This window comes from Physella acuta, unplaced genomic scaffold, assembly GCF_028476545.2.
Source record: "Physella acuta isolate Inbredline_101_S28 unplaced genomic scaffold, ASM2847654v3 ptg000522l, whole genome shotgun sequence".
NCBI classification, from domain to species: domain Eukaryota; kingdom Metazoa; phylum Mollusca; class Gastropoda; family Physidae; genus Physella; species Physella acuta.
The window spans coordinates 66,273-91,728 of NW_026732041.1; the positions used below are offsets into that span (position 1 = coordinate 66,273).

Consider the following 25,456-nt stretch of genomic DNA (forward strand, 5'->3'; position numbering starts at 1 on the left):
TGGCGATTGGTTACATATGGCGATACCCTCGTGTGTTTGTTCCTCCGAGACTTCTGTTAAAAGGATGTTGTGATTCTATGTGTGTTTTATGATCAGTACGTGGTTTCGGTTATAAAGCTAGTGATATATGATCGGTATGTAGTTTCGGTTATAAAGGTAGTGATATGAGTATGTAGTTTCGGTTATAAAGATATTGACATACAAGCAGTATGTACTTCCGGTTATAAAGATAGTGATATATGATCAGTATGTAGTTTCCGTTATAAAGGTAGTGATTAATTTGTATGTAGTTTCGGTTATAAAGATAGTGACATATAAGCAGTATGTACTTCCGGTTATAAAGATAGTGATGTATGATCAGTATGTTTTTTTGGTAATAAAGATAGAGATATATGATCAGTATGTAGTTTCGGTTATAAAGTTAGTGATATATGATCAGTATGTAGTTTCGGTAATAAAGATGTGTGTCCTCAATATGAGCGTCCTTTGAAGCAGAAAAATTGTTGTTTACTTACTATATACATTTTCACCTAGATCTAGTATTGTTTCAGATAGGAGTTTTATTTAAATGGATCTCGCTGTTGAAATACTCTAGGCTCCAAAACCATAAGATATATTTGCTTTAAAAACGTTAGCTATTTGTTGTATAAGGCATTGCATTACCATGACATTCAACATTTCACTTAAGCCTCTTTCCACCCTCCACACACACACACACACACACGCATACACAGGCACACATTATTTACACATGTTCTGTCATCTATCTCTTTAGTATAACAGTTCGCTTCCGTATTGTGTGATCCGGTATATAAGTATCTAAAAATAGAACAGCTTTACGTTTTTACTATATTGCTCATTTACTCTTATGGTAGAGGAAATACGCAAAGCCCTTATTTCGTCTACCGTTAGCTGAAATAAGCCCTTATCTAATTTTAACCCGAAACATCCATCTTTAGTAGAACCACCTACCTACAGAGATCGCTTCCGTAATGTGGCACTAAGTATATCGAGTGGCTAAAAATAGATCGGCGATATCTACTCTACCCCACATCTACCCTTAGTACACCACCTGTGAGCTCGATGATGAGACCCTTAAAAATGTAAAGATTATCTCAACACCAAAACGGATCCTGGTTGTTTTTTTTTTTTTTTTTTTTTTTTTTTTTTTTTTTTTTTTATAAACGCTGAGGTAGAACGTTGAACTTACCTTTTTGGGAGGGGGGAGGGTGGGGGAGCACTTTATCACGGCTCATCTCGCGTATAAACTGATATCTCGTTAGTTGGACCGTTCCCATGGCGACCATTAAATGTCAGCCGTAATTTAAAGTAATTATTGCCTTCATTTACAATTTGGCAATCCGCACATTTTTTTTTGCTGAGCATGCTATTATCTCCCTTTAACCCTTGCAAAGAGTTATCGGCCTTTGCTTTCAATATTATTCAGCCTGATGCTATTTATACTTAGCGCCCTACGACATTAGCATATTGCAGCATTGTCATATCCGGTTGTTGATTTTTTCTTTACAATCCCGCAGCGAATCTATTGGGATGTCCGGAGTTAAATAGGAAAGCGACACTCGATTTCAATATTTTTTTTTCCTTTATTGGAACTCGCTGTGTGTGAAGTGTCTGACAGAATTCGGTGAACTTACAATTCTGTTTTGTAGACAAGCAGAGGCGTATCGAGACGGGGGGGGGGGGGGGGGCTGCGGAACGCACCGGGTGAAACTTTAGGGGGGGGGGGGGCCACCAAGGCAAGAAATAGCAAAATATATAGAGAAAAACTTGAGGGGGGTGCAAATCGAAAGTTTGAGCGGGGGGGGGGGGGGGGGTGTGCAAATTGAAAACCCGAAGGGGGTGCAAATCGAAAGTTTGAGGGGGCGGGGGGTGCAAAATCGAAAATTTAAAAGTTTGTCCCCGGGAAGGGTCGCTACGCCTCTGGGGAGGGGGGGGGGGGGTGACACCATTAAGTGCCACACCGGCACACCCGACCTCGCTACGCCACTGTAGACTAGCCGTTGAGTGGAGTTGGGGGGTTGGGGGGAGGGGTAGTTAACACACATCTAAATCTAAAGACACCACCAGTCTGTATGTGTGTCCCTATGTATATGTAACCCAATATTGTTAAAACTAGGAATGATTAATCTGTACCGGGGGTCCCTGACCCCCTGACCGTCTCTATTAATATCACAAGGATTATATAAGACAATCTGGCGTCTCAAAGGTTTAGGAGCCTCAAGGCTACACCCAGTGGCGTAGCTACCGTAAAGCTAGCGTAAGCAGTAGCGTAGCGAGGGGGGGACATATGTCCCCGGGCGCCGACCTTAGGGGGCGCCAAAATGGGTTGGAAAAATAAATTGAAAGGTTGAGGGGGGTGCAAATCGAAAGTTTGAGGGGGGGGGGGGTGCAAATCGCGAAAGTACAAATCGAAATCTTGAGGGGGGGGGGGTGCAAATCGAAATCTTGAGGGGGTTGTGTGCAAATCGAAAAGTTTGTCCCCGGGCGCCGGGAAGGGTCGCTACGCCTCTGAGCGTAAGCAAGGCATAGGGAACCAAGGCAAATAGGGGCCCTTTTTCGAAAGTTTGAGGGGGGTGCAAATCGAAAGTCTGAGGGGGGGGGTGCAAATCGAAAGTCTGAAGAGGGGGGTGCAAATCAAAAGTCTGAAGAGGGGGGGTGCAAATCGAAAGTTTGTCCCCGGTCGTCGGGAAGGGTCGCTCCGCCTCTGAGGGGCCCACTAACACTTTTTGCATCGCGGCCCAAAAATCCTAGCTACGCCACTGGCTACACCTCGGATATTCCCCTCTTACTAATTATTATATAAACTGTAGCGCTTCATACTTCTATAATGAACATTGTTTATGAAAATTCATCACATTTTAAAAATATTTTTTTTTACTCATCAAACCAAAACATAATTTAGCCCTTTGAAAAGTCGCGTGTGGGATAAAGATGATTAGATTTGTTTACCCACGCCCATTAACTCACCTTTTAAGTCAATATCTCCACCGTTTTCCCCACCTCGTCAATGTGTTTATCAAATTTAAAATTTATCAAAAGCTCAAAGCTAAAATCTTAAGAAAATATTTGGCAGATCCATTAACTACCTTTACTAAATAGACCAGATGAAGTAGCGTTTACGTGGAATTTTTTTTTTGTTTTTTTAATTTTATTTCCTGCTTGCACAGCGTATGTATTTTTCAAAACGTAACAGACACAAAAAAAATAACATTTTAGCAGGTGTGAAGTTTCAAAACACACCCCTCACAACCCCCCCCCCCCCCCCCCACCTTTAACTCTGACGTGACCACGTTCTTGTGGTGAGAACTCAACGCGCGAGCATGTTCTATTTATAGCGCGTGGCCTGGTTAGAGCTTTAAGGGGTAGAGTAGCCTCCCTTCACCAAACTCACAACCACTTCTGTGAGCTACTCCCACAACACCGGGAGGGGCGAGGGGACCGCAGCTAGAGGATAAATTTTCTATTTCTTTCGTTTCTTTGGATCCGTTTTTAAATTCAAAAGTTGGAGGCGTTTTATTTTTTTAATTTTATTTTCAAAGTATTCACGGCTAATGATCGTTGTTATTTATTTAGCGGAGTGATAAATTTATTTTGTTTATATCTCTTGCCAGAGGGTTAACCTAAATTTTAATTGCTGATGTGTTGATTATAATTTGCTTACAACTAGTGCAGTAGAGTTTAAATAACAGATGACTAATTACGAATCAAAAATAGAATTTTCGCTAATGAACATTTCAAAATAATATTGTTGGCACAGTATTTATTTATAATAGCTTCGCATAATCTAATTTACTTTAAATTAGTTTGTGTAGATCTTAAACGTGTTTACACAAATTAATTTAAAAGTGGGGGCGATCTATTAAAGATGTTAATGAAGTAATTATAAAAACACGAAATCGATCAATTATACACAGAAAGCCTTATTTTTTTTTAAATTCCTTTAAAATTACTCTTCCATACACATAGATACTTGCAAATAAATTATTATACTTGCAACTAAATGCTAATAAGCTAATAAGTGAAAAAAAATTCTTTTGTGGATTTGTGTTTATAAATTTTTGTTGCATTCGTTTGTTGAAGGTAAATAAAGTTCAAATACAACAGGTGGAATATGTAAAATCTTGACTCACATCAAGAAGCACGTGAGTCGCCAGCATTCCGTTGACCTTGCACGCGGATTAAGTTAAACGGTCAATTAGCACCATGGGTCGCTGCCAGGAACACAACACCGCGGAGAATTAATTTATTCCGCGTGCCGTGATTAGTCTCTAATTAGCTGCGCCTAGTGAACTTCGTGTGACGCAACCGATCATGGGACGGTGTTTTGGTGTGTAGTGTGTAGGTGGCGTGTTGATAGGTGGACCTGACATGTGTTGGTGAACTGGACGGAGAAGTATGAAGGATATTTCTAAACTCTGCGGAGGGTGTCTGCAGGATCAAGACTCTCCGGAACGGGAGGAGAATAAAGTCCATGTGAGTCTCGAGGTTACTTTCGTTATCGGCGAGAGAGAGGTGCAATCTCTATGGTTTCATGGTATACAGTCATGGTGTCATTATGGTAATTCAAATAATTCACGCTGCTGTGCTATTGTTGCAGAAACAAGTTATATGTTAAAATGGTTTTAAAAAGGTACAAGTGCCATTATGGTAATAGAAATAATTTATCGGTTGTGCCATTGAGGCAGCTACAAGCTGAATGTCATACAGGGTACAAAAGAGTAATTTTAGTAGAGCTAAAGTGCTTGTGTGGAATGCAGAAAGATAACCAAATATGGGCATCAGAGTGTCCTTGTGGTACCTTTTAAGGATATCTAGGGGTACCGTCGTCACCTTTTACTTTTAGAGAAATTTAGAGTTTTATTGTAGTACCTTTTAAGGATATTTAGTGTGTCATCGTGGTATCTTTGAGGGATATTTAGAGTGCTATTGTGGTACATTTTAGGGATATGTGTAGTGCCATTGCAGCACTGATCATACAAAGCATGAACCATTGTGTTGAGACATGTTGTTTATTTCCTAACCATTAGTCAACAAAATGTTTTGCTTTATTTATTTATTGAACATCATTACATTACACAATTTCATAGTATAACGACATAACAAGTAAGGATAACTATTAGTTATGTTTACCTGCAAAATATACTTTTGCGAAGTAAACTTAAAGCATTACTGTATTGGAAATGTATTGACAGCAAAACGAATGCACTACTTACCTGTGTATTCCTTTAGTTAAAGCCAATGCCAAATGGAGTATACTTGCAGCATGGTGCCAAAGTATATTTCACTAGTATACTGTCAGCATGATGCCAAAATATATTTCAATAGTATACTGCCAGCATGGTGCCAAAATATATTTCAATAGTATACTCTCAGCTTGATGCCAGAGTATATTTCAATAGTATACTGCCAGCATGGTGCCAAAATATATTTACGCTGCTGAGACTTAATTGCCTGAAGTGCAGTAGAACAACGAACGCTCAGTGCCAGCATGTGTCATCGTCATAATTGTGTGTGATGTAGAAGCAGATACGCGAGTCTTGTTTACGTTTGGATGGGCTCGTGTTTACAGACTATGGGAGAGTTCCAACTTTTTGGTTTAGAGAGGGGAATAACCAGCGGCAAATCTCGTGTTTGATGTACCATCTCGTGTGTATATATATATATATATATATATATATATATATATATATATATATATATATATATATATATATATATATATAAAGTATGGATGGACGGACGGACGGACGGACGGACGGATGGATGGATGGATGGATGGATGGATGGATGGATGGATGGATGGATGGATGGATGGATGGATAAATGGATGGATAAATGGATGGATAAATGGATGGATAAATGGATGGATGGGATGGATGTGTAGATATATAAATATAAATACAAATAACGAAATGTGCAGGTGGTATCGACGTGTGTGCTATTCTGTCGACATATGGTTATCCAATTAATACACACGGGTCGTCTAGTATATTATAAAAACAAAGTGCCGCCCAAGGCGTTTCGGCCATTAGACACAAACCCAAGCGTCGCCTTTGCGAGTAACTAAAGTACTACTTTTTGCCAGAAGCCATTTTGATTTGATTCCCTCTTGCAAGTAGCTGTACCTGTAGTGTGTTGATGGAGACGGACGGGCTGGCACTTGATTTGAATGTTGAGTACTTCTCTGTACGTTTATATCTTATGAGCAGTGAGTAGAGTAGGATGGGGGTGGGGAGGAGTAGGGGGGGTGTTCCACCCTTGAGTTGTTTAGGAAAGGGAGGTAAATGAGCAGGTATGAGGCTAATAGAAACGTTGGTTGTAGCTAGGCTAACTTTGAATTACCCGAGGGTTTGTGTGTACAGGAGGAGCAGGGGTGGTAATAAGGTAGCGAGCATACATACGAAGGGGAGGGAACTTCATTGGATCTATTTTTATTAATTTTTCGTTTCTTTTTTTTGTTTTTTTCAAACGCTACTTGAAGGTAATTTTGAATGAAAGAATGTGAATGTTTGTAGGTCACGTGAATACTCGAGAAAATAAATTCTTACCTGGGAAAGAGAGAGAGAGAGAGAGAGCTAAAAAACAGAAAAAGAAGAAACTAAACTTTTTTATAAGCTGCTCTTATTTTATAATTCTGTTGAAGAAATGAATTGAACAGATGGTAAAAAATGAATGTAATTTACGTGTTTTTTTTTATTTACTCTAACAACAGTTCAAATGTAGACCATTCGCGGAGTTAAACTTTTAAAGCAGGCCTTGTTTCTCTTCAATGTCTGCATCATACTGATTAAAACGTCTGATGTATATTATTGCTTCAAATAGTTAACCTGATCTACAACGGTATCAAATTACAAATTGTGGCTGCATCATACATTACATAGGGGGGTGGGGTCTCCAATCGTTGAAACTCCAGAATTGTGTAGTAGATAATATAATAGATAAACAACAGAAAAAGCAGATATCTGAGCATTGAATTTGAGTTCAAACTTTGAAATTTGTAAAAGATGTGTTGAGGTCTACCTCCAAATATTTGTGCTTTTTCTTCTTTCCAATAACGCTTTGTAAAATCCTCAAAAATGGTTACTTTCTAATTGTAAATAATACTTTAAATTACTGAAACATCCGTGTTAAAATGTAACATATTTGTCGTTGTGTTGACCAGCTTTAGAGATAGTTTAAAACTTGAAACAAAGATGTGTCTGTTCTTACACAGTCAACCGGAAGTGGCGTGAGTTTAAACATGTTGGCTGTAAAACGCCATCTGTTAGCAGGTGAGGCTATCGTCTGAAAGTTTAATGCTTCATTTCGTTTAATGCAGGTTTTTAACAGTTTTATTAATGCCTTACAGCAGGTTTTGTAACATTTTTATTAATGCCTTACAGCAGGTTTTTACGTTTGTTTTTAATGTTTAGGTTTTGTAATATGTGTGCTTAATGTTTAGGTTTTGTAATGTTTGTGTTTAATGTTTAGGTTTTGTAATATTTGTGTTTAATGCCTCAAGGCTGGTCAATCTAGAATTTGTTCTGTATAAGCAGAGATTTGTCGTAACACTTGCATTTGTTCTATATCGCAAAAAATGGCGTTTCATAGTTTCTTTTTACTGCTGCGGACTACTTCGTACATTGTGAACATACCCTACTCTAGGTTTAACTATAACCTAGTACTAGTCTAACCATGGCGCATTCCTGGTCTAACCACAAACCACTCCTGGTGTAACCACAACCTACTCTTGAGTCAATCCACAACCTACTCTCCGCCACACAACAATTTGACCACAACACCACCGTACTCTACTGTTATTATTATTCCGTTCACCTTGCTTTCGTTAATTACCTCTAATTAATTCACGACCCAGTAGCATGACATGACCTTGTGGACCCACCGAGTGACTCTAGACCCACCATAGGCGTCACTAAATGGGGTACCTTGACATGAGCTTTCTCATTAGAAACGAAACTTTTTTTCCACTCTCTCTCTCTATTGTTTGACCTTTGCACTGGAACCCCTGTCTGAAAATTATACCGGAGCATAGACGCAGATCTCTGTGTATCTGGTAATAGTTTAAACTATCTGAGGACCCAGTCAGTGTCACCTATGGATACATTCCTCTATATGTATACTGTGCTACACGTCTGTATAGAAGTCAGCGAGATTGGAATAAGATTAACTTCACTGTAACAATAATAGTACAGTACAAAAAAGCCAGATAAATGGTGCAAACAATAGTAAAGTTTGCACCAGATATCAGGCTTTTTGTTGTGTTTAAGGCAGCAAATGCATCATATGTAATGGGATAAAGAGGAATGGTGTGGTCAACACTTCTCCCAGTCGACTTTACTTCCCTAACTTAAGTCAGTTACCCATCAGAGCTGGGTGGACTCATAGACGTCCTACAGTCGCAAGTCCGAACCGAGATCCGAACTCGAAACCTTCGGGCTACCAGTCAAACGCTCTACCAGTCGACCACGATTTCCCTAATATGTATATACAAAATACGATCACCACTTCACGAGCCTTCAGTCGTAAGTCCGAACCGAGATTTGAACTCGAGTTCTTCTGTCTACCAGTCAAACGCTCTACTATTTAACCACACCTTCCCTAACATGTATATATACAAAATACAATTACCACTTTACGAGCCAAGCCACTGTTAAAGTCCAACAAAAAAATTTGTATCGGCATTATTTTGTCCTTCGCGTATTCTGTTATGTTTACCTTTCACGTTAGACTCGCTAATGACGACAACACCTTGTAATTAGCTGTAGAACACTTTAAAAAGTGTTCATCTAATGGACAGCGTCTAGCAGACGTAAATAAAACATGACTCCTTCTAAACAAATAAAAAAAATAATTTTAAAACGAGTCTCAATTTACAATATTGTTTTTATTTTCCCTTGATGTCTGGTGTGGACAACATGAATTATAAATTTTGTCTTTTTAATTTTCTTCAGGTGATGACGTCATGTGTTCCACAAGCCGGCCACGAGACGGTGAGTACTGTGTTCTATTTTTAGATCTCTGTTATCAACCACTTCCTGTTTACTTCTTCACCACACCCATACCCCGACACCCTCTAACTCATCCCACCCCCCCCCCTCCACTATTTCCTTCCCCACCCCCTCCCCTAACTCCCCACCTATCTCTATCACTAGGTCTTCATATCCTGTGCTACTAGCCTCATTCCGGTCTATCTTAGACTCTTTAGGAAAAAAAAAACATCGTTTGACTTCGTGACGACAGAGCTATCAGACGTGAGTAGCAGACGTCAGAAACCGTAGAAACGTCATCAGCCTCCGGGCATCTTGTTTTCTGGCCACTGTGTAAACACCTTGCTCGCGCTTCCCTGGCAAATGGCGCGAAATGTCTCGCGTCTGCTGGGGCTGGGGGGAAACAAGCAGCGCTGCTGTGGGGCGTGATGGTATGGGTGTTTGGTGGAGTGATGGTATCTGAAGTCAACATTGGTGATGGTATCTTAAGTGATGGTACGGGTGTTTGGTGGAGTGATGGTATCTGAAGTCAACATTGGTGATGGTACCTTAAGTGATGGTATCTTAAGTGATGGTATCTTAAGAGATGGAATCGTAAGTACACATGGGGCGTGATGGTACGGGTGTTTGGTGGAGTGATGGTATCTGAAGTCAACATTGGTGATGGTATCTTAAGTGATGGTATGAGTGTTTAGTGGAGTGATGGTATCTGAAGTCAACATTGGTGATGGTATCTTAAGTGATGGTATCTTAAGAGATAGAATCGTAAGTACACGTGGGGCGTGATGGTATGGGTGTTTAGTGGAGTGATGGTATCTGAAGTCAACATTGGTGATGGTACCTTAAGTGATGGTATCTTAAGTGATGGTATCTTAAGAGATGGAATCGTAAGTACACATGGGGCGTGATGGTACGGGTGTTTGGTGGAGTGATGGTATCTGAAGTCAACATTGGTGATGGTATCTTAAGTGATGGTATGAGTGTTTAGTGGAGTGATGGTATCTGAAGTCAACATTGGTGATGGTATCTTAAGTGATGGTATCTTAAGAGATGGAATTGTAAGTAGGCCTACATGTGGGGCGTGATAATACGGGTGTTTAGTGTAGTGATGGTATCCGAAGTCAACATTGGTGATGGTATCTTAAGTCAACATGAGTGATGGTATATTAAGTCAAAATGACTGATGGTATATCAAGTCAACTCGACTAAGCATACAGCTTGGTACATTGAAAATAAATTAGATATCTAAAGTCATTATGACTTATAGTATCGGCAGTCAGTGTTTTTTTTAATACTGTGAATTCTGGATTACGAATAACAATACAATACTGACAAAGCATAAAAAACATTCGGGGTGAGCCTAGTTCAACGCGTAATCCCAGGCAGAAGAATTTGCTGATGAAGTAGTTTGGAAGTTTTATTAACCTCTGTATATGGTCATTTCTTTATTCAACCCACTTGCTTATCCAGTACAATGTCAAATTTATTTTCTCAATTGGCATTTACATTGTGGACGATATGTTCATATATATATATATATATATATATATATATATATATATATATATATATATATATATATATATATATCAAGAGAAACAGCACCTAAAGTATGGGGGAAAAAATTCTAATTACAATCGTAATCTATTAATCATGTTCAGTAATGCACTTGACTTTATTTATCTAATACTGCTGTTTTGAACTTGATAGTCGGCAGGGCAGTTCAAGTAGAGTTGACATAATATAATAGTCGATGTAGTGTTGCGTGTCTCACCGGATTATCTAGTTAATCACACCTGGTCTGTCTCAAACAACCCCCTATATCTCCCCCTCCCCTGGTCATATAACATACCTGTCATGTCTTAAGACACATCTTGCAGCCTGGGTAAGATTTTTTTACCTGCCATTAAGGCTCTGGTATCCCCCCCCCCAACCTCCCCCACTGAAGCCTTACCAACCAACACGCTCTGCGCGAATATCAAATTTTACCTGTCCAAGGTCTTTGATGAACTGCTTGATGCGGGGCAGACCCTAGGCTGACGGCGTACGGTCGCCTGCTGCTAGAGGATGTAGATTGCCGGGTCTTTGAGGTGCCAGAAGGGGCGGTTCTCACGTTTCTAATGTCATGTCATCGAGGGGGATCACGCTCCTCACGTGAATATTCACGTGAGTTAAAGGAGTTCACGTGAACTGTTTTACTCACCATGAACTTCACTAGTTCAAGAGAACTGCATTACTTCACGTTAACGTAAGTGAATTACTATACTTCACGTGAGTTAAACTAGTTCACGTGAACGTTCACTTCACTTAAAGTAAGCTATATTCCGTGAGCTACAAAAAAGAAAAGTACTCAAAGATTCTATGACCTCTGCATACAAGGGGATAGTGTAGTTATTCTTTTATTGGTGTGAAAAGTAATTAATCTATACTTACCAAAATATATGGATTGTAGTGGTTAAATCGAGTTCCACCCCACCCCACCCATTTCCAATCTACCCCACCCCTGGTATTCTTGGTTAATTAAGCCGATTCGTTTCCGCCTTTCTTCTTGAGCAAGCTATCCATTGGTCAGAGTCCATATATTTCTTGACCCCCGCATAAGAAGGCAGATTGTGCTCAGCACTATGACCAGCCTTTATTTTCTCAATCGTAAGTCAGGTACCCATCAGAGCTGGGTAGACTCAGGGACGTCCAACAGTCACAAGTCATTACGTGATTCTCAAGTCACGTGTAAAATGGAGCAAACCAGATCTACTTGTTTAAGACACGCTTAACTAATTTAACAGAAGTCGTCATGGCGGGGGGGGGGGGGGGGGGGGGGGGGGGGGGTGATGTAGTACAAGCCAGGGGTGTACGCATGACATTGACATTTGTCATTTCAAGCTGCCGGTACGTGACTTGACATTCGGCCGACACCCATGTTTGCGGCAGCGCTATCAGCTGACAGACTACTCTGACATGTCAGAACTGTCAGCGTGCGACATGACATCAGTGTCGGCCATTGTTTAACCGTTGTCGTACGGCGGGGTGTCGTGTTATGTGAACGTGGTCTTGAATACGGCCCGATGATTTGAGTTTTCTCTGCGCTGAAGAATTTTCTCGGTTATTTCCCTTGGTATACTTTTTATTTTTCTTCATAATACTGAGCTAGATCTATTTATTTATTTATGCTTGTTGTCGGTGCTTTACGTTGGGGTCGTTCATAAATGCTGTCACGCAATATTAGCCGAGTTTTAAAATGCACTGACCTATCTCGTCCTCCACCCTCATCCCCACACCCCCACACACGTTTAAAATACCATGACAAATCTGCAGACACACACATAGATTATTACATGTTTTGCATCATTTATGTTTATGAAATAGAAAATATTGCTTAGTTAAAAAATTTTCAGCTCCAGAATCGTCACCATTAGTTAACTGGAATATCCCACACCACCCACCTCCATATTTGCTCCTCACAACATGATGCCATTCATGTACCATCTCCTAATACCATCTCGTTTTTTTTAATCTACTACTTTGATATAAACACATGTAATGTTGGATTATGGCCAATACAGGCGCTACTGTAGACCAATGCTCATGGAGTCATTGACCTTACTTTATACGGCAAGTAACCTACACTGTGTGTAACTATTGACGTATACTTACTGCGGCGGTTTACTTATACTTTGTACGACCACTGACCTATACTTTGTGAAACCACTGACCTATACTTTGTACTACCACGGACCTATACTTTGTCCGACCATTCACCAACATTTTATGCGGCCATTGACCTATATTTTATGCGACGAATGACCTATACTTTATGCGACCATTGACTTATACTTCATGCGACCATTGACTTATACTTCATGCGACCATTGACCTTTACCTTATGCGACCATTGACCTATACTTTATGTGGCCATTGACCTATACTTTATGCGACCATTGACCTTTACTTTATGCGACCATTGACCTTTACTTTATGCGGCCACTGACCTATACTTTATGCGGCCATTGACCTATACTTTATGCGACGAATGACCTATACTTTATGCGGCCACTGACCTACACTTTATGCGGCCACTGACCTATACTTTATGCGGCCACTGACCTATACTTTATGCGACCATTGACCTATACTTTATGTTGCCATTGACCTCACTTTATGCGGCCACTGACCTATACTTCATGCGGCCATTGACCTATACTTCTAGCGGCCATTGACCTATACTTGTTCTACTCTACAACTCCCACATACCTAATCCTATTCCCCGGTACAATTTTACCACCCTCAGCAAGAACGACCAACCAAACGAAACGAGACCATCTGTTCCCGTACAACTTTTCTCTGCTGGCTGTTTGCCCAGATAACTCCACAGGTCAGACTGACCTTTCAGCAGTGCAACCCCCGCGCAGATGACCGCTGCATGAAACAATTATACGATAATTGCCGCAATCGTTATTTATCTTCCCCAGTGCCTCATCTGTATCCGGCAACGATTAAAGCTGACTTAATCGGCCCCCTTATATATATAGTTTAGGGTGTAAGTTAACCGCTGATGTGTTTTTATACTCTTACGAGAGAGTAAGAGGGGGGGGGGTAAACAATAGGGAGCAATTATTGATCGTAGTGTTTATATTTACCTTTCTCTCTCCCCTCTCTCTCTCTCTCTCACTCACTCTCTCTCTCTCACACACAATGTACAATGCCAATCGTGTTTTTGTTTTGTTGATGTTGAATTACCGGGCAGTTTTTTCTTACGCAGTCGGACCGTAGGTTAGTTGGTCCGTGGGTTAGTTGGTCCGTAGGGTAGTTTGTCCGTAGGGTAGTTGAACATTGGGCATTAGGTCCATCGGACAATTGTTGCATTGGGCAGTCGGTGCGTAGGGTATGCAGTCCGATGGGCATTTGGCCCATCGGGTATTTGGACCGTATGGCATTTGAATATCATCATTGTGAAAGTCTAGCATCTGAGTGATACATTGTTACCACCATTATTATTGTTCGACAAAGGGATCTGTCAGCTAAGGAGCTGGCTACGTATTTGTTTACATCTTTAGCTTGTGGTGAGGATAAACATGTAAGTTGAATAATATAGAGCACATTCACATTACTTTAAACCCTTTGTTGGGTTAAAATATAATAGCTAAATACATCTCAAAATGCAAATTAAAATTATACCCAAGGTGACATCCGCACGTTGACAATATAAGTTTTAAAAATAAAATGTAGTTATCTTTCCCTGTGCGACCCTGCACGTATTGTTTTCGTCGACCAATAAACATTTCAGGGGAGGCAATCATCCCCCCCCCCCCCCCCCAGCCAAACTTAGGGGAGACAATCGATAGTTGTCTTATCGGTCGTCATGTACTGCAGCCATCCAGCCCACGATCTAGCTCGGTCATACGACGTCACGACATGGCGCGATAACTCTTTACATCTACACGGAGTAGTCGTTCTTGCCTGATGATGTTCGTTTAGGTAAGTTATGTTTTTGTTTTCGGACACGATTTAAATTTAAGAGTCGGACAGGACAAACGTTGGTCCGGATTTTTTTTTTACCGGTTGTAATCAGTTGCTATTTCAGCATGATTTAAGAAAGCCAAATATTGTGACCTGATTTAAATACTAGTTTGTTTGGCTGCAGATTTTTTGTTTTATCGACGATGTGTTTAAAAATGGAAACAGCTATTTCTGAATGTAGGTTGTGTGGTAGGTAGTTTAAAATGGGTATGGAAAGTTTTCTCTTAAATGTGTGCGCGTGTGTGTGTATGCGTGCGTGTGTGTGTGCGCGCGTGTGTGTGTTTGCGTGTGTGTTTTGAAGCTGAGAATTTTTTTTTTTATGTATATGGGAGGATAAGAGGTCTTAAAATATCAGCTTATTTTAATCTTTCAATAGCTTTCGCATAATCTAGCTATCTTTTAATCCTTATATGGATTAGAAATCGTGTTATTACAGTTAATCCTTCATCAAAGCGTGGTTTTAACTGTTGTTTTATAATGTTGAATTTTATTTTATTTTTTTGAGTTAGGCGTACACTGGAATGGAATTGGGCTAAACGATTATTAAATGATATTAGAGAATTTATCCTAAGGGTTAAGCTAAACAAAACTTGTCCTAACTTTGTATCACTGAACTGAAGTAAGTTAAAACAGAGAACTAACACACGAAACAAACTTAACTCTTGAAAGTTAATGATCGAAAAGTTGCGCAGATTTCCGATTGCGCATTTATCTGGGAACCTTGTAAGTAGTCAATTCACGTGAAACTTTTGGGGGCGGTGTGAATGCTGGAAAAGGATGGGTGGGGATTATGGGGCTCGAATGAACATTCCGATTCTACAACTGCGCAATAGTTGTACGAATGTGGGTGTCGTGGGTATCCGAATCTGATTCAAGATTTATGTCCCTGCTGATTTTTACATCCGATCTAGAACAAATTTTAGCTTTCGTGTTGAGTTATTGAGTAGAGACTGTGACAAATTTAAGCTCCGGAGCTAGTTGTTTTTAATGACATAATTGAGCTACGATATAGAGCCGACCTGAAATAAATTTTAGTTCGGAAAAAAATATTTACAAAATTAAGCTCTGTTCATAGGGTCGGCGTGGTCGTGGTGGCTAAACAGAAAAGTCCCGAGTTCGAACCTCCGGGTAGGTGAGTCTCTATCGCTGGGGAAAGCAACCCATCTAAGAGAGAAAATTTCAAATTTAAGTAACTGCTGCCTTGTAGATTGATCTCCAGGTTATTTACGCAAAATCAACGGCCTATATGGCGCATAATAAGGTTGACACATAATACTTTATTGTGTTGGGAGAAATTAGTCCGACCTTACAATTAATAATGAAAAGGTATGTTCTGGGACGGAGTGGTCTAGCGGTAGAGAGCTGGACTGCTAACCCGTAAGTCTCGAGTTCGAATCCGGATTCAAAGTCAGTAGACCGTCCCTGAGTCCACCCAACTCAGATGGGTACCTAACTCACGTTAGGGAAAGTAAAGGCGGCTGGGCACAGTGCTGACCACACTATCTCTTCATATGCCGAGGTCACAGAAACAAGTGAACTCTACTTCACTTGCCCCATAGACCGTCAGGTTTGAAAGGGAAACTTTACTTTTTACTTTATGTTCTAGCTCATTTTCAATTTTAGTTTTGCTCTTTGTTATTCAGGTGGGTTATCTAACTTTTAAGCATGAGACAGCTATATTTTAGAGAAAAGCTCAAACTAAAGCTCTGCTCTGTATTCTAAGTATTTTCTTTATCTAAAGCACAACTCTGTTGTTAGTTGTTAGTAGACAAAAAATACAATTGTACAGTATGTGACGTAATCAGGTTGAGCGCCACCCTCCACAGGTAGCTATCGTCTGCTGCTCGCCCCCTGGTACATTAGCGCGTCGCTTATCTCCCCCTTGTCACCATGGCAACGGTCGTAAATAAACTCCCCACCGCGGTTGTTCGGTTGTCATGGAAACTACATCTAAAGCTTGCGAAGCCTTGCGTGGTGTTGTGATGGAGTGCATTTTGCGTGCAACACGGCGGGATTATAAAGCTTATGGTTGGATAGTTGTTTCTTGTGTAGTTTTTTTTTAAGCAGGTGTGTGTGTGTGGGGGGGGGGGGGGTTAATCTGTGGCTGGATGACGCGCCTAATCTGACCAGTGACCTTGTTAGATAGTGCCAGATTTTTCTCAGCCTTCTCGGCGGGAATCCATCTTTTACCACCCGATGACGTACGTATCATGATTCACGTCATAGACTACGTCACAATGGGGGTTAGGCCTAGTGTGTTCGGTATCAGAAACTTCCCTCCCCTTCATTCGGTGGCTGGTTGCACCTTGTAGTGTTACAATTTATCTCGGACTTTGACTGTTGCCGTCTTGTTCCGTATCCGCACTTCACGATGCTGTTGGTCAGTCTCCATAAAGAGGTCGGCGTGGTCGAATCGGCTAAGCTCGTGATTGCTGAACGGTTCGAACCCACGGACACATGAGGCTCGTTTAGCTGGGGACAGCCACTCTTCTAGGAGAGACAACTCCAAAATCAAACAACTGCTGCCTTGTAGTTTGTTCTTGGTTGGACAAAAGCTATGGAAGCAAATCCAAAAAGAAAAGCAGGCTGAAATCGGAGTCAACGCCTATATAGCACACACAAGTTGACACGTAATACGTTGAAATATGTAAATTTTCCGATATTGTTTATAGAAAACGTAGGTTTATTTAGTGCTGAAGGACATTTTTAATGGACAAAATTACATCTGATTAAAGAAAAACACAACCATTGTAATTCTACGGACCGCCATGTTGAATCCAAAGTCCTCCCCGCCCCCTTTCCCCACCCCCTTCCAGACAGAAAAAAAAATATCAATTCCCGTGCATCAACATGCACAGTTATTATTTATAAGCTTTTGTTTATTTTGATTTTTTAACACGTTTTTATTAACTCAGCTTCGCGTGGATGTGTTTGTTGTTAAAATTGACATCGAAAATTAGCCCACTTCTGATTGTTCTATAGTTCTGAAATTTGGCATGCAGGTTACTTTCGCCTAACAATTTCAGATGCAATCATAAAAACTAGCAATTAGAGACCGTAATTAGCTTAATTTAATTACGCCCCAAGGACCATAAAATTGAGGACATGATTTCTAAAGATACCGACAAGACTGGAGGCCTATAGACACAGTTACTTCGGCCCCAATCGATGTGAGCGCGCTGGCCGTGATCGTATAGTGGTTAGTACTTCGCGTTGTGGCCGCGACAACCCAGGTTCGAATCCTGGTCGCTCAAGATTTTTTTAGTCCGTGTATTTATAAACACTTTTTTAAAAACCACGTTTTTCATGTGTAGCAACGGACTAAAAAGGAGAAAATAAAATACTTAAAAAAAACTTTTTAAAAAACCACGTTTTTCTTGTGGACTAAAAAGTAGAAAATAACTATTTACATACATTTGATGACAAAAAACGTGGGTCGGGCAGATGGGTCGGGAAATTTGATGGTGAACGTACCCACGTTTTTTGTCATCAAATGTATGTAAATAGTTATTTTCTACTTTTTAGTCCACAAGAAAAACGTGGTTTTTTAAAAAGTTTTTTTTAAGTATTTTATTTCTAAGTGGGTGTATTGGAAAGGGGAGGTAAATCTGTAATCCTACAAAACAGAATCCGATGAATCATGGAACTATGGATGATGGTGTTTTGTTTCAAGGGATTAATAATCCCAGATTGTGATTTTGTGTAGTTGTTTTTTTTTTTTTTCTTCATGTAAGGAGTAAAAAACAGAAGTGGTGTTGGAAAGTGTGGAAAATTAAATCTAGAACTGCGAAACAGATATTTTGATCATTTCTCATGCTGCATTAAATTTTGGCATTGTCTCCTTTTTTACCCTCGATACTTAATCGGCGTTTTAACTCGTTAAGTTATCTATAAAAAAATTATAACGTGAGCAGCATTAATATATTATACCAATACGTACTTATTTGCAGAAAAGCCCTCACAGTATCACAATAAAAAATGTCAATGTCATTGCGATTGTTATGGTTAGAGTTAGTGTCAGAATTTAGATCTAAGTTAGGGTCAAGGCTTATATAATGGTACCAGCACACAATTAACTTTCTTTCGGTCCTACCGGAAATTGTACAAGTAAGTACGTTGTAATTAATTAATAACTCGAGGCGGTGTACACGTAATTGTTAATTATAACAACACCCATCCCACGAGTCGCGACACCCACGCAGTGGTCAGCCCGCACGCTCCTGCCCTCCCCACCTCCCCCTCCCCACCTCCTTCAACCTTCCAGCAATGCCGGAAGAAACAACGGCTGGACAAAAACCTCCCCTCACTGATAAAGAGTGGGAATTTATTTTATTTGGACCTACAAGAAATCGCCTCACGTTTGTGTCTTTCGCTGGATCTTACCAATAGTGCAGTTAATACTTTTTTTTAAATTATTTTTAATATCCTTTTTGTTTATTTTTTAAATATTTTTTTTATATTCCTAATGTGTTTTTTTATCCCCAATAATTCCACTTTGTTTTCTTTTTATTCAACGCTTCTGAATCGTTTAAGAATTTGTAAGTAAAGAACGTCTTATTTTGTTCACTTATCAACGAAAAAACTCAATATTAAAGAATAATCTATTATTGATCAAAAGTTAATTTTTTCCCGAAATATAAATAATTAAATATAATGTACAAAAATACGTTAAATAACAAGTAAATATTACTTGTAGGTGAATATGGTAGAGTTATAGTTCCCCTTCCAAACCTGACGGTCTATTGGGCAAGTGAAGTAGAGCACCTGTTTTTCTGACCTCGGCAGCACTATGCCTAGCCTCATTCACTTTCCCTAACGTGAGTTAGGTACCCATCAGAGCTGGGTAGACTCAGTGATGGTCTACTGACTTGAACACGGATTCGAACTCCGTCCACGTGTTAGAGTAAAAGGTTTAATAAAAACATTGAAAGCCCCTTCAGTTAAATCGAACGTGTAGTGTGCATTGATTGAACAAGTGCAATCAAAACTTCACTTTGGCTTTTGGTGAGTGTTCTCATATTATATATCAGTTTGGAATCGATATCAGCTGCTTCTTATCTACTGGTACCAGGCCCGATACCGCCTCAAATACCGCCGTCCAATACTACTACCCGATACCGTTGTCCAATACTTTTTTCGATATCGCTTTCCGATACTACAGTTCGATACCGCTGTCAATACTTCTGTCCGATACCGCTGTCCAATACTTTTTTCGATATCGCTTTCCGATACTACAGTTCGATACCGCTGTCAATACTTCTGTCCGAAACCGCTGTCCAATACTTCTGTCCGATACCGCTGTCGAATACTACTGTTCGATACCGCTTTCCGATTCTACTGTTCGATACCGCTGTCCGATACCGCTGTCCAATACAACTATCTAATACCGCTGTTCGATGCCACTTTCCGATACCACTTTCTGGTACCAGTCTTATACTATCCCTGTCCGGTTATACTACACGATATCTCTGCACGATGTCACTTTCCGATACTACTGTATCGATATTCGATCTTCCGACCGATCGATGTTTCTAATCATCGAACGGTTTGGTCTCTCTTATCAAGGTTGATTACTACAAGCGCCGACAGAACGAGGGTGTGTTTGTCTGTTTGCCTTGCCGGCTTGCCGGCTAACTGTCATTCAATGTGGGACCGGTGTGCCGGTTCGTGTTTTTGACCGGGTGTTTAGGCGGGTCTGAGATTTGAAGTCATATTTCTCTAAGACATTCAGTATATCAGATGTCTTGTAAATTACTATGTAAGTATAAGGGATTTGTCTGTCACTTTTATTATTAAAAATTTATAAATCAACTTAGTATAAGCCATGTTTTAAAGCAATTTCTTGTCATATTACTCAACTTGTTTTTCATTTTTGAAACATAAATCAATATCATAAAAGTGAGAATAATCTACAGCCTATTTGTGAAGTCATATTACTTGTACATATAAACATAATTAGTTATGATTATCAGTCAAAATCGCTTCTTGTGATAAATACCATGAGCAACTACAATCGCAATTATTTCAACTAAATGTTTACATTTTTTTTTGTTAAAATAAGTTACTAATATTTTAATATATTCTCAATAAATGAATAGATGGTGGGGTGGGTTTTATGCTAAACCTTCTTTACTTTCCATAAAGTTAGATATCCATAGAGCTTTATTAAAATGGAACGACAACCCAGACTTTATGGTTAGCATTCGTTTTCTCTATCGTTCGACCACGCCAACCCCATAATTAAATTTATAATTTATTCAAATTCCCTGACGTTTATTTTATCTTCTTATCTTAAGTCGAGTTTAAAAGAAAACGTTAGCGTGTCTGTCGACGGAGGCATTGTGTGTAAGCATCGTACCGTAACGGAGCTGAACGGAGCTTAACAAAGCTGTTATCTTGCTGTGTGTTAGAGGGATGTCTTCTAAAATTGTGACACGTTATTTTTTTTAAAGGCTGTATAGATTGTGTTGAATGGCGCCATCTTTCTGTGTTATATTTGACAAGCTGTGTGTATAATAGCGTGGGGATTTTTGTCAGAACAGATAAGAAGTTTAGTCATTTTGTGTGGAATTTCGAACTTTGAAAAATAATATTTAGGCTTAACTGTTATACGGTGATTTCATAAAGGAATGTATCACTTTTGAAATCTATTTATCACATGGACTGAAGTGTGGATTTAAAAAAATAGCCTGCAAGTAGATACTTTTTAAATATTCACACGTTGGATAGCAACTGGATAACAGGTTAGGATACCATCCACTTTGGAGCTGTGCTTAATTGCAGAAATTAAAGGTAAGAAACATGTTTGATTATTTATTTTTTTGCCACATGTCTGGGTTCAACTTTTTAACAAATGTAAAATATATTTAATAATCAATTAGTGGTAAAGTAGTTACAACAATTCCAAATTACACAATTTAGATGTAAAAGCCAGTTAGATAACAAATCTATGCCACGAAATATAACAAATGTGTTATTTATAAAGTAATCATTTGTTTACCAATTCACATTTAGCAAGAAACAATGCTTAAATTAGCATGGTGTAAGTAATTTAACCATAATTCCTAGGATTGAAGGTCGATTTATTTTTACCTACAACATTTATGAAAATTGTAATAATACTTAGTATGCTAATTCATTCAACTTAACTGAGTGTTAATGCTTAGTTGCCGAATTTGAGTCTATAAATAGTTAAGTTTAAAAATCCCATAGACGCTATAAATACATTAGCTTTTTTTATACTTTTACGACAAAAATTCCGATACCTTGTAAAACACTACCATTTTTATGGCTGCCAATGCACAATCCACTGTTTACCTGCCTTTAAGCTAACATACATACTAGCCAGCACTAAAGTACAAATGTACCTTGTGTGTAAAGGGGTTCGAACCCAAGATAGAATTTATATTGCTAACTAAAATAATATTTCTTTTTCGTCTGAGGGTGGTTGTGTTAGACATGGTGGGGGGGGGGAGGGGTGCAGTGCCCTCCTGGAGAGATGCCAGAAAGATCAGCTCTCCACACATTTCACCCCCTCACATGACGAAAGTTATCGTGTGGCTTTGCTAAGGTCAAGGCCGGGCTGTCAGATGGAGAGGGACACGGGCAGACGACAGCCGTAAATTGAGACCGTGTTTATCGTCGGCCGCGAGAGACTTGTCTTGTGGCAAAGTCGTGTTTTGATCTTCTGCGTCGGGTTCTGTTTCCGCCCACCTGTCTGAGTGTCGCCCTCCCCTTCCCCACTCTCTCTTCCCTCCCTATTTGCATATACCGGCTATTGTCTACGCTCTACAAGTCGGCTTAAGTTAAGTGAAGCGCGAACATTTACAATTTCTTGTCATCTGTGCGTGACATCCTGCCCGACTACACACCGTGTTGCAGCTCCACACGACGGTCACACGAGAGTGTGTCATCCACACAGTGTGTCATCGACACACGAGAGTGTGTCATCCAGACACCACATCCACACGAGAGTGTGTCGTCCATACACGAGTGTGTCAACCACACACGAGAGTGTGCCGTCCACACACGAGGAACGCACGAGAATGTGAATAAAGCAACATGTTTGGATTTGAACACACGTGTATTATATTTTAACCACACTGTCTACCCACCCGACCAGTAGATTCATGTTGACATTATAATCCCGTCGCTTCTTCTTTAAATTCTAATTTTCCTACACGATGCACAGAAGCAACCCGACACTGTATTTAACCTGTCAACTCTCTAACCAAACACCATAAAATGACTTTATAACTTGCGACGGCGACCAATGTCGCCATTACGTGACAATGTCGCGAGAGCGCTCGACACGGGAGACAAACTGTTTCAGACTGCGACGTCGATTGTTGTTCTTGCTGGTGGGTAGAGTCGTTTCCCTTGAAAAAGGGGAATTAACTCATTCCTGCTCACCGAGGTTGTTAGTTTTGTTTCGTCGTGTTGGTTAGGGATTATCTGGCTCGGTTGACGACATGATGTTTACGGCGAGGAGTTAAAACACGGAGGGAAACGCCCACTCGGTGCTCATTAAGTTTTACGGTGATTAATTAGACAATAAAAAAAAATGCTTAGTCGTTGCCGTGGCGCTACCAAGTTGTAGTTTTAAAAAAAAAAATTGTAGGATTTTTATGAGGGTTGTAAATTTATTGTTTCACCACTTGAGTTGCGGACGGGATGTGATAACTGCGCTGGCCCGTTCGGTCCTGTTTCAGACATTGCTGTGCCTTTCACGGGGTGAAGACTTCAATGGTTAAAAATAGAATTTAGTTTCTACTAAATAAATTTAATTTAATTAAACAATTATTTTCTCTCGTGTAAATGTCAAGAAACAAGGCTACGTTCCCTCTTCTGCATTAAAAGCATTTACCCCCTTCTCTCTCAGGCATATTAGTGATATAGGGCCCTACGAAATTAACCTCATTTTTTCATTGACGTAAAAGTTCATTTAATTATCAAGCGAGTTGCAAAACAGCACTAATTAGAGTGGGAAAAAATGTGCTAGCATTTATACAATTAACAAATCAGCAGCCCTTATACTCGCACCGCCTACCCCCCCCCCCCTCCTCCTCCTCCCCCCACCCCGAGGGCAAGTATCCATTAGAGGTACGCGACTATCCTACGGTGGTGCTTGTTGGCACTTTAATCTAGTCCAGATCTTGGTACCTTACACCTATCTCAAATATCCATGTTGGATTAGGGCAAGGGCTCTGTTCGGGTAATAAATTAGCTTTAACGTGCTAGGGTAGGCCTTACGTTTCGGTGAGCCTTGTGTTAAAATATAGAGACTGTCTCCCTTGATGACGAGGAAGCCTGCCAGATGGTGGACCAACCACCCTCTAACAAAAATGTGATATAGAAATGATTGAATGTCTGCTAGTGGGTTGTTCCATGATGGAGCGGGGCCTACGTGCGATGCCGAGAAACAAAGGCAACCATTACCGGGAATATCCGATAGTTTGTGATGAGTTTATCCATTTTTAGTTTCACTTTGAGAGCGCCCAAATTACTGCTTCAATCGACGGAGGGGGGGGGGGGGCGGAATAATATAACATTTCTGTATTTATAAGAAGGTAATGAGATTTGTAGTTGTGCTAATGCAATGTTATGTTATACATTGGTGTGCGTGTAATGATATAGATACTTGTATGATCTTGGCAGGGCGCTACTTATTCATTTTGCATGAATCGATTCCGTAAACTCGGCCTTAAACTCTAGTCGTAGTTCTAAATGTGATGCTAACTCTGATTTAAACCTAATTCTAGTTTAACATCGACACCAGTAGTGAGAACCACTGGATACTTTATTGGCTAGTGCTAAATGCACCGTCTTATGCTTTCTAGTACATCACTCTGTATTGACCAGTGAATCTCAAGTTTTGGTGAAAGGTAGCGTCCGTGTTCTAGATTACTACGTTTTTACGGTTACACTGCCAGAACTTAGCCTTAAAACAAATCATTGAGCCTTGTCGTACTCTGTACCTACTTTAACCGTTCACCTCTACCCCCTACTAACTTGCTACACATTATGCTACACTTACTTTTGCTGATCTATGCTTTAAGTGTTTGCGCTGTCGGTATTAAATCTATGTTTGTAATGTAATTTGTTCGTGCTAATAAATCTTTCCATGCACCCCACCTCCCCCTCTTTGGTATATAATATCGACAGTAGCTAGGAGAGATAACGTGGGTATTATTATGATCCTGAATGTCATACATGCAGGTAGTTTGACAGTCATACAAAAATTGTGTGACGATGATGGGGTCTTGTCCAGATAAGCCCCGCCATTAATAAAAAAAAACAAAAAAAACTGCACTGGCTTAAAGTATAGCGCGCCACATGTGAACTATTTCTAGACATTTGAATATTTAACCCCCTTACCCCTCCCCCCTCCCCCCCTCCATAAAACAAATCCTTATACACCTCAAGGGTTGGGGTTTAAAGGTACCAAAATGCAAATCTTTTCATGCAAATTATTACTGTCGTTCAATTTCACCCTCCTCAATAAAATCTAAAAGTACAAGTTTCATTTCCTCAGGGTTATTTATTTTTTTTATTTTTTTTTTCTAATCCTTTTTTTTTTTTGGTCACGGGAGTTAACTTGTAGGCGGGGCTTTTCTGGACAAGGTTCAAGGGATGTCCGCACGGTTAAGGTCCAAACTCAGTTGTTCTTTGATTTACCCAACGCATACATACTTGCATAGAATGATGTGTCAACCGTGTTTCTCTGACACTCACAATCAAGATCGAGTCCCTGTTTCTGTAGCGAGTTAGTTTTTTTTACGATGTGAGGTTGCTGACCTTATGTTCAGCCCCCAACCTGGAGGACCTGGGACCTAGTCTGCGGCCAATGCCCTAAGAGGGGCGACTGGCTAACCTAACCCTAACCTAAGGATTACCTACGGCGTGATTGTTATGGGCCAGTTTGCAGGCTT

General features: G+C 40.0%; 1 protein-coding gene across 9 annotated transcripts in view; it reads left to right on the forward strand.

Annotated features, from left to right (window-relative positions):
- The window catches only part of LOC131945075 (tensin-1), a 163,170-nt gene that overhangs the window by 44,371 nt on the left and 93,343 nt on the right, over nucleotides 1–25,456 (forward strand). For all 9 annotated transcript variants that reach the window (XM_059306047.1, XM_059306054.1, XM_059306051.1 and 6 more), the window contains one exon: nucleotides 8,973–9,011. In XM_059306047.1, the coding sequence (XP_059162030.1) occupies nucleotides 8,973–9,011 (39 nt within the window). The remainder of the gene's footprint in view (nucleotides 1–8,972; nucleotides 9,012–25,456) is intronic.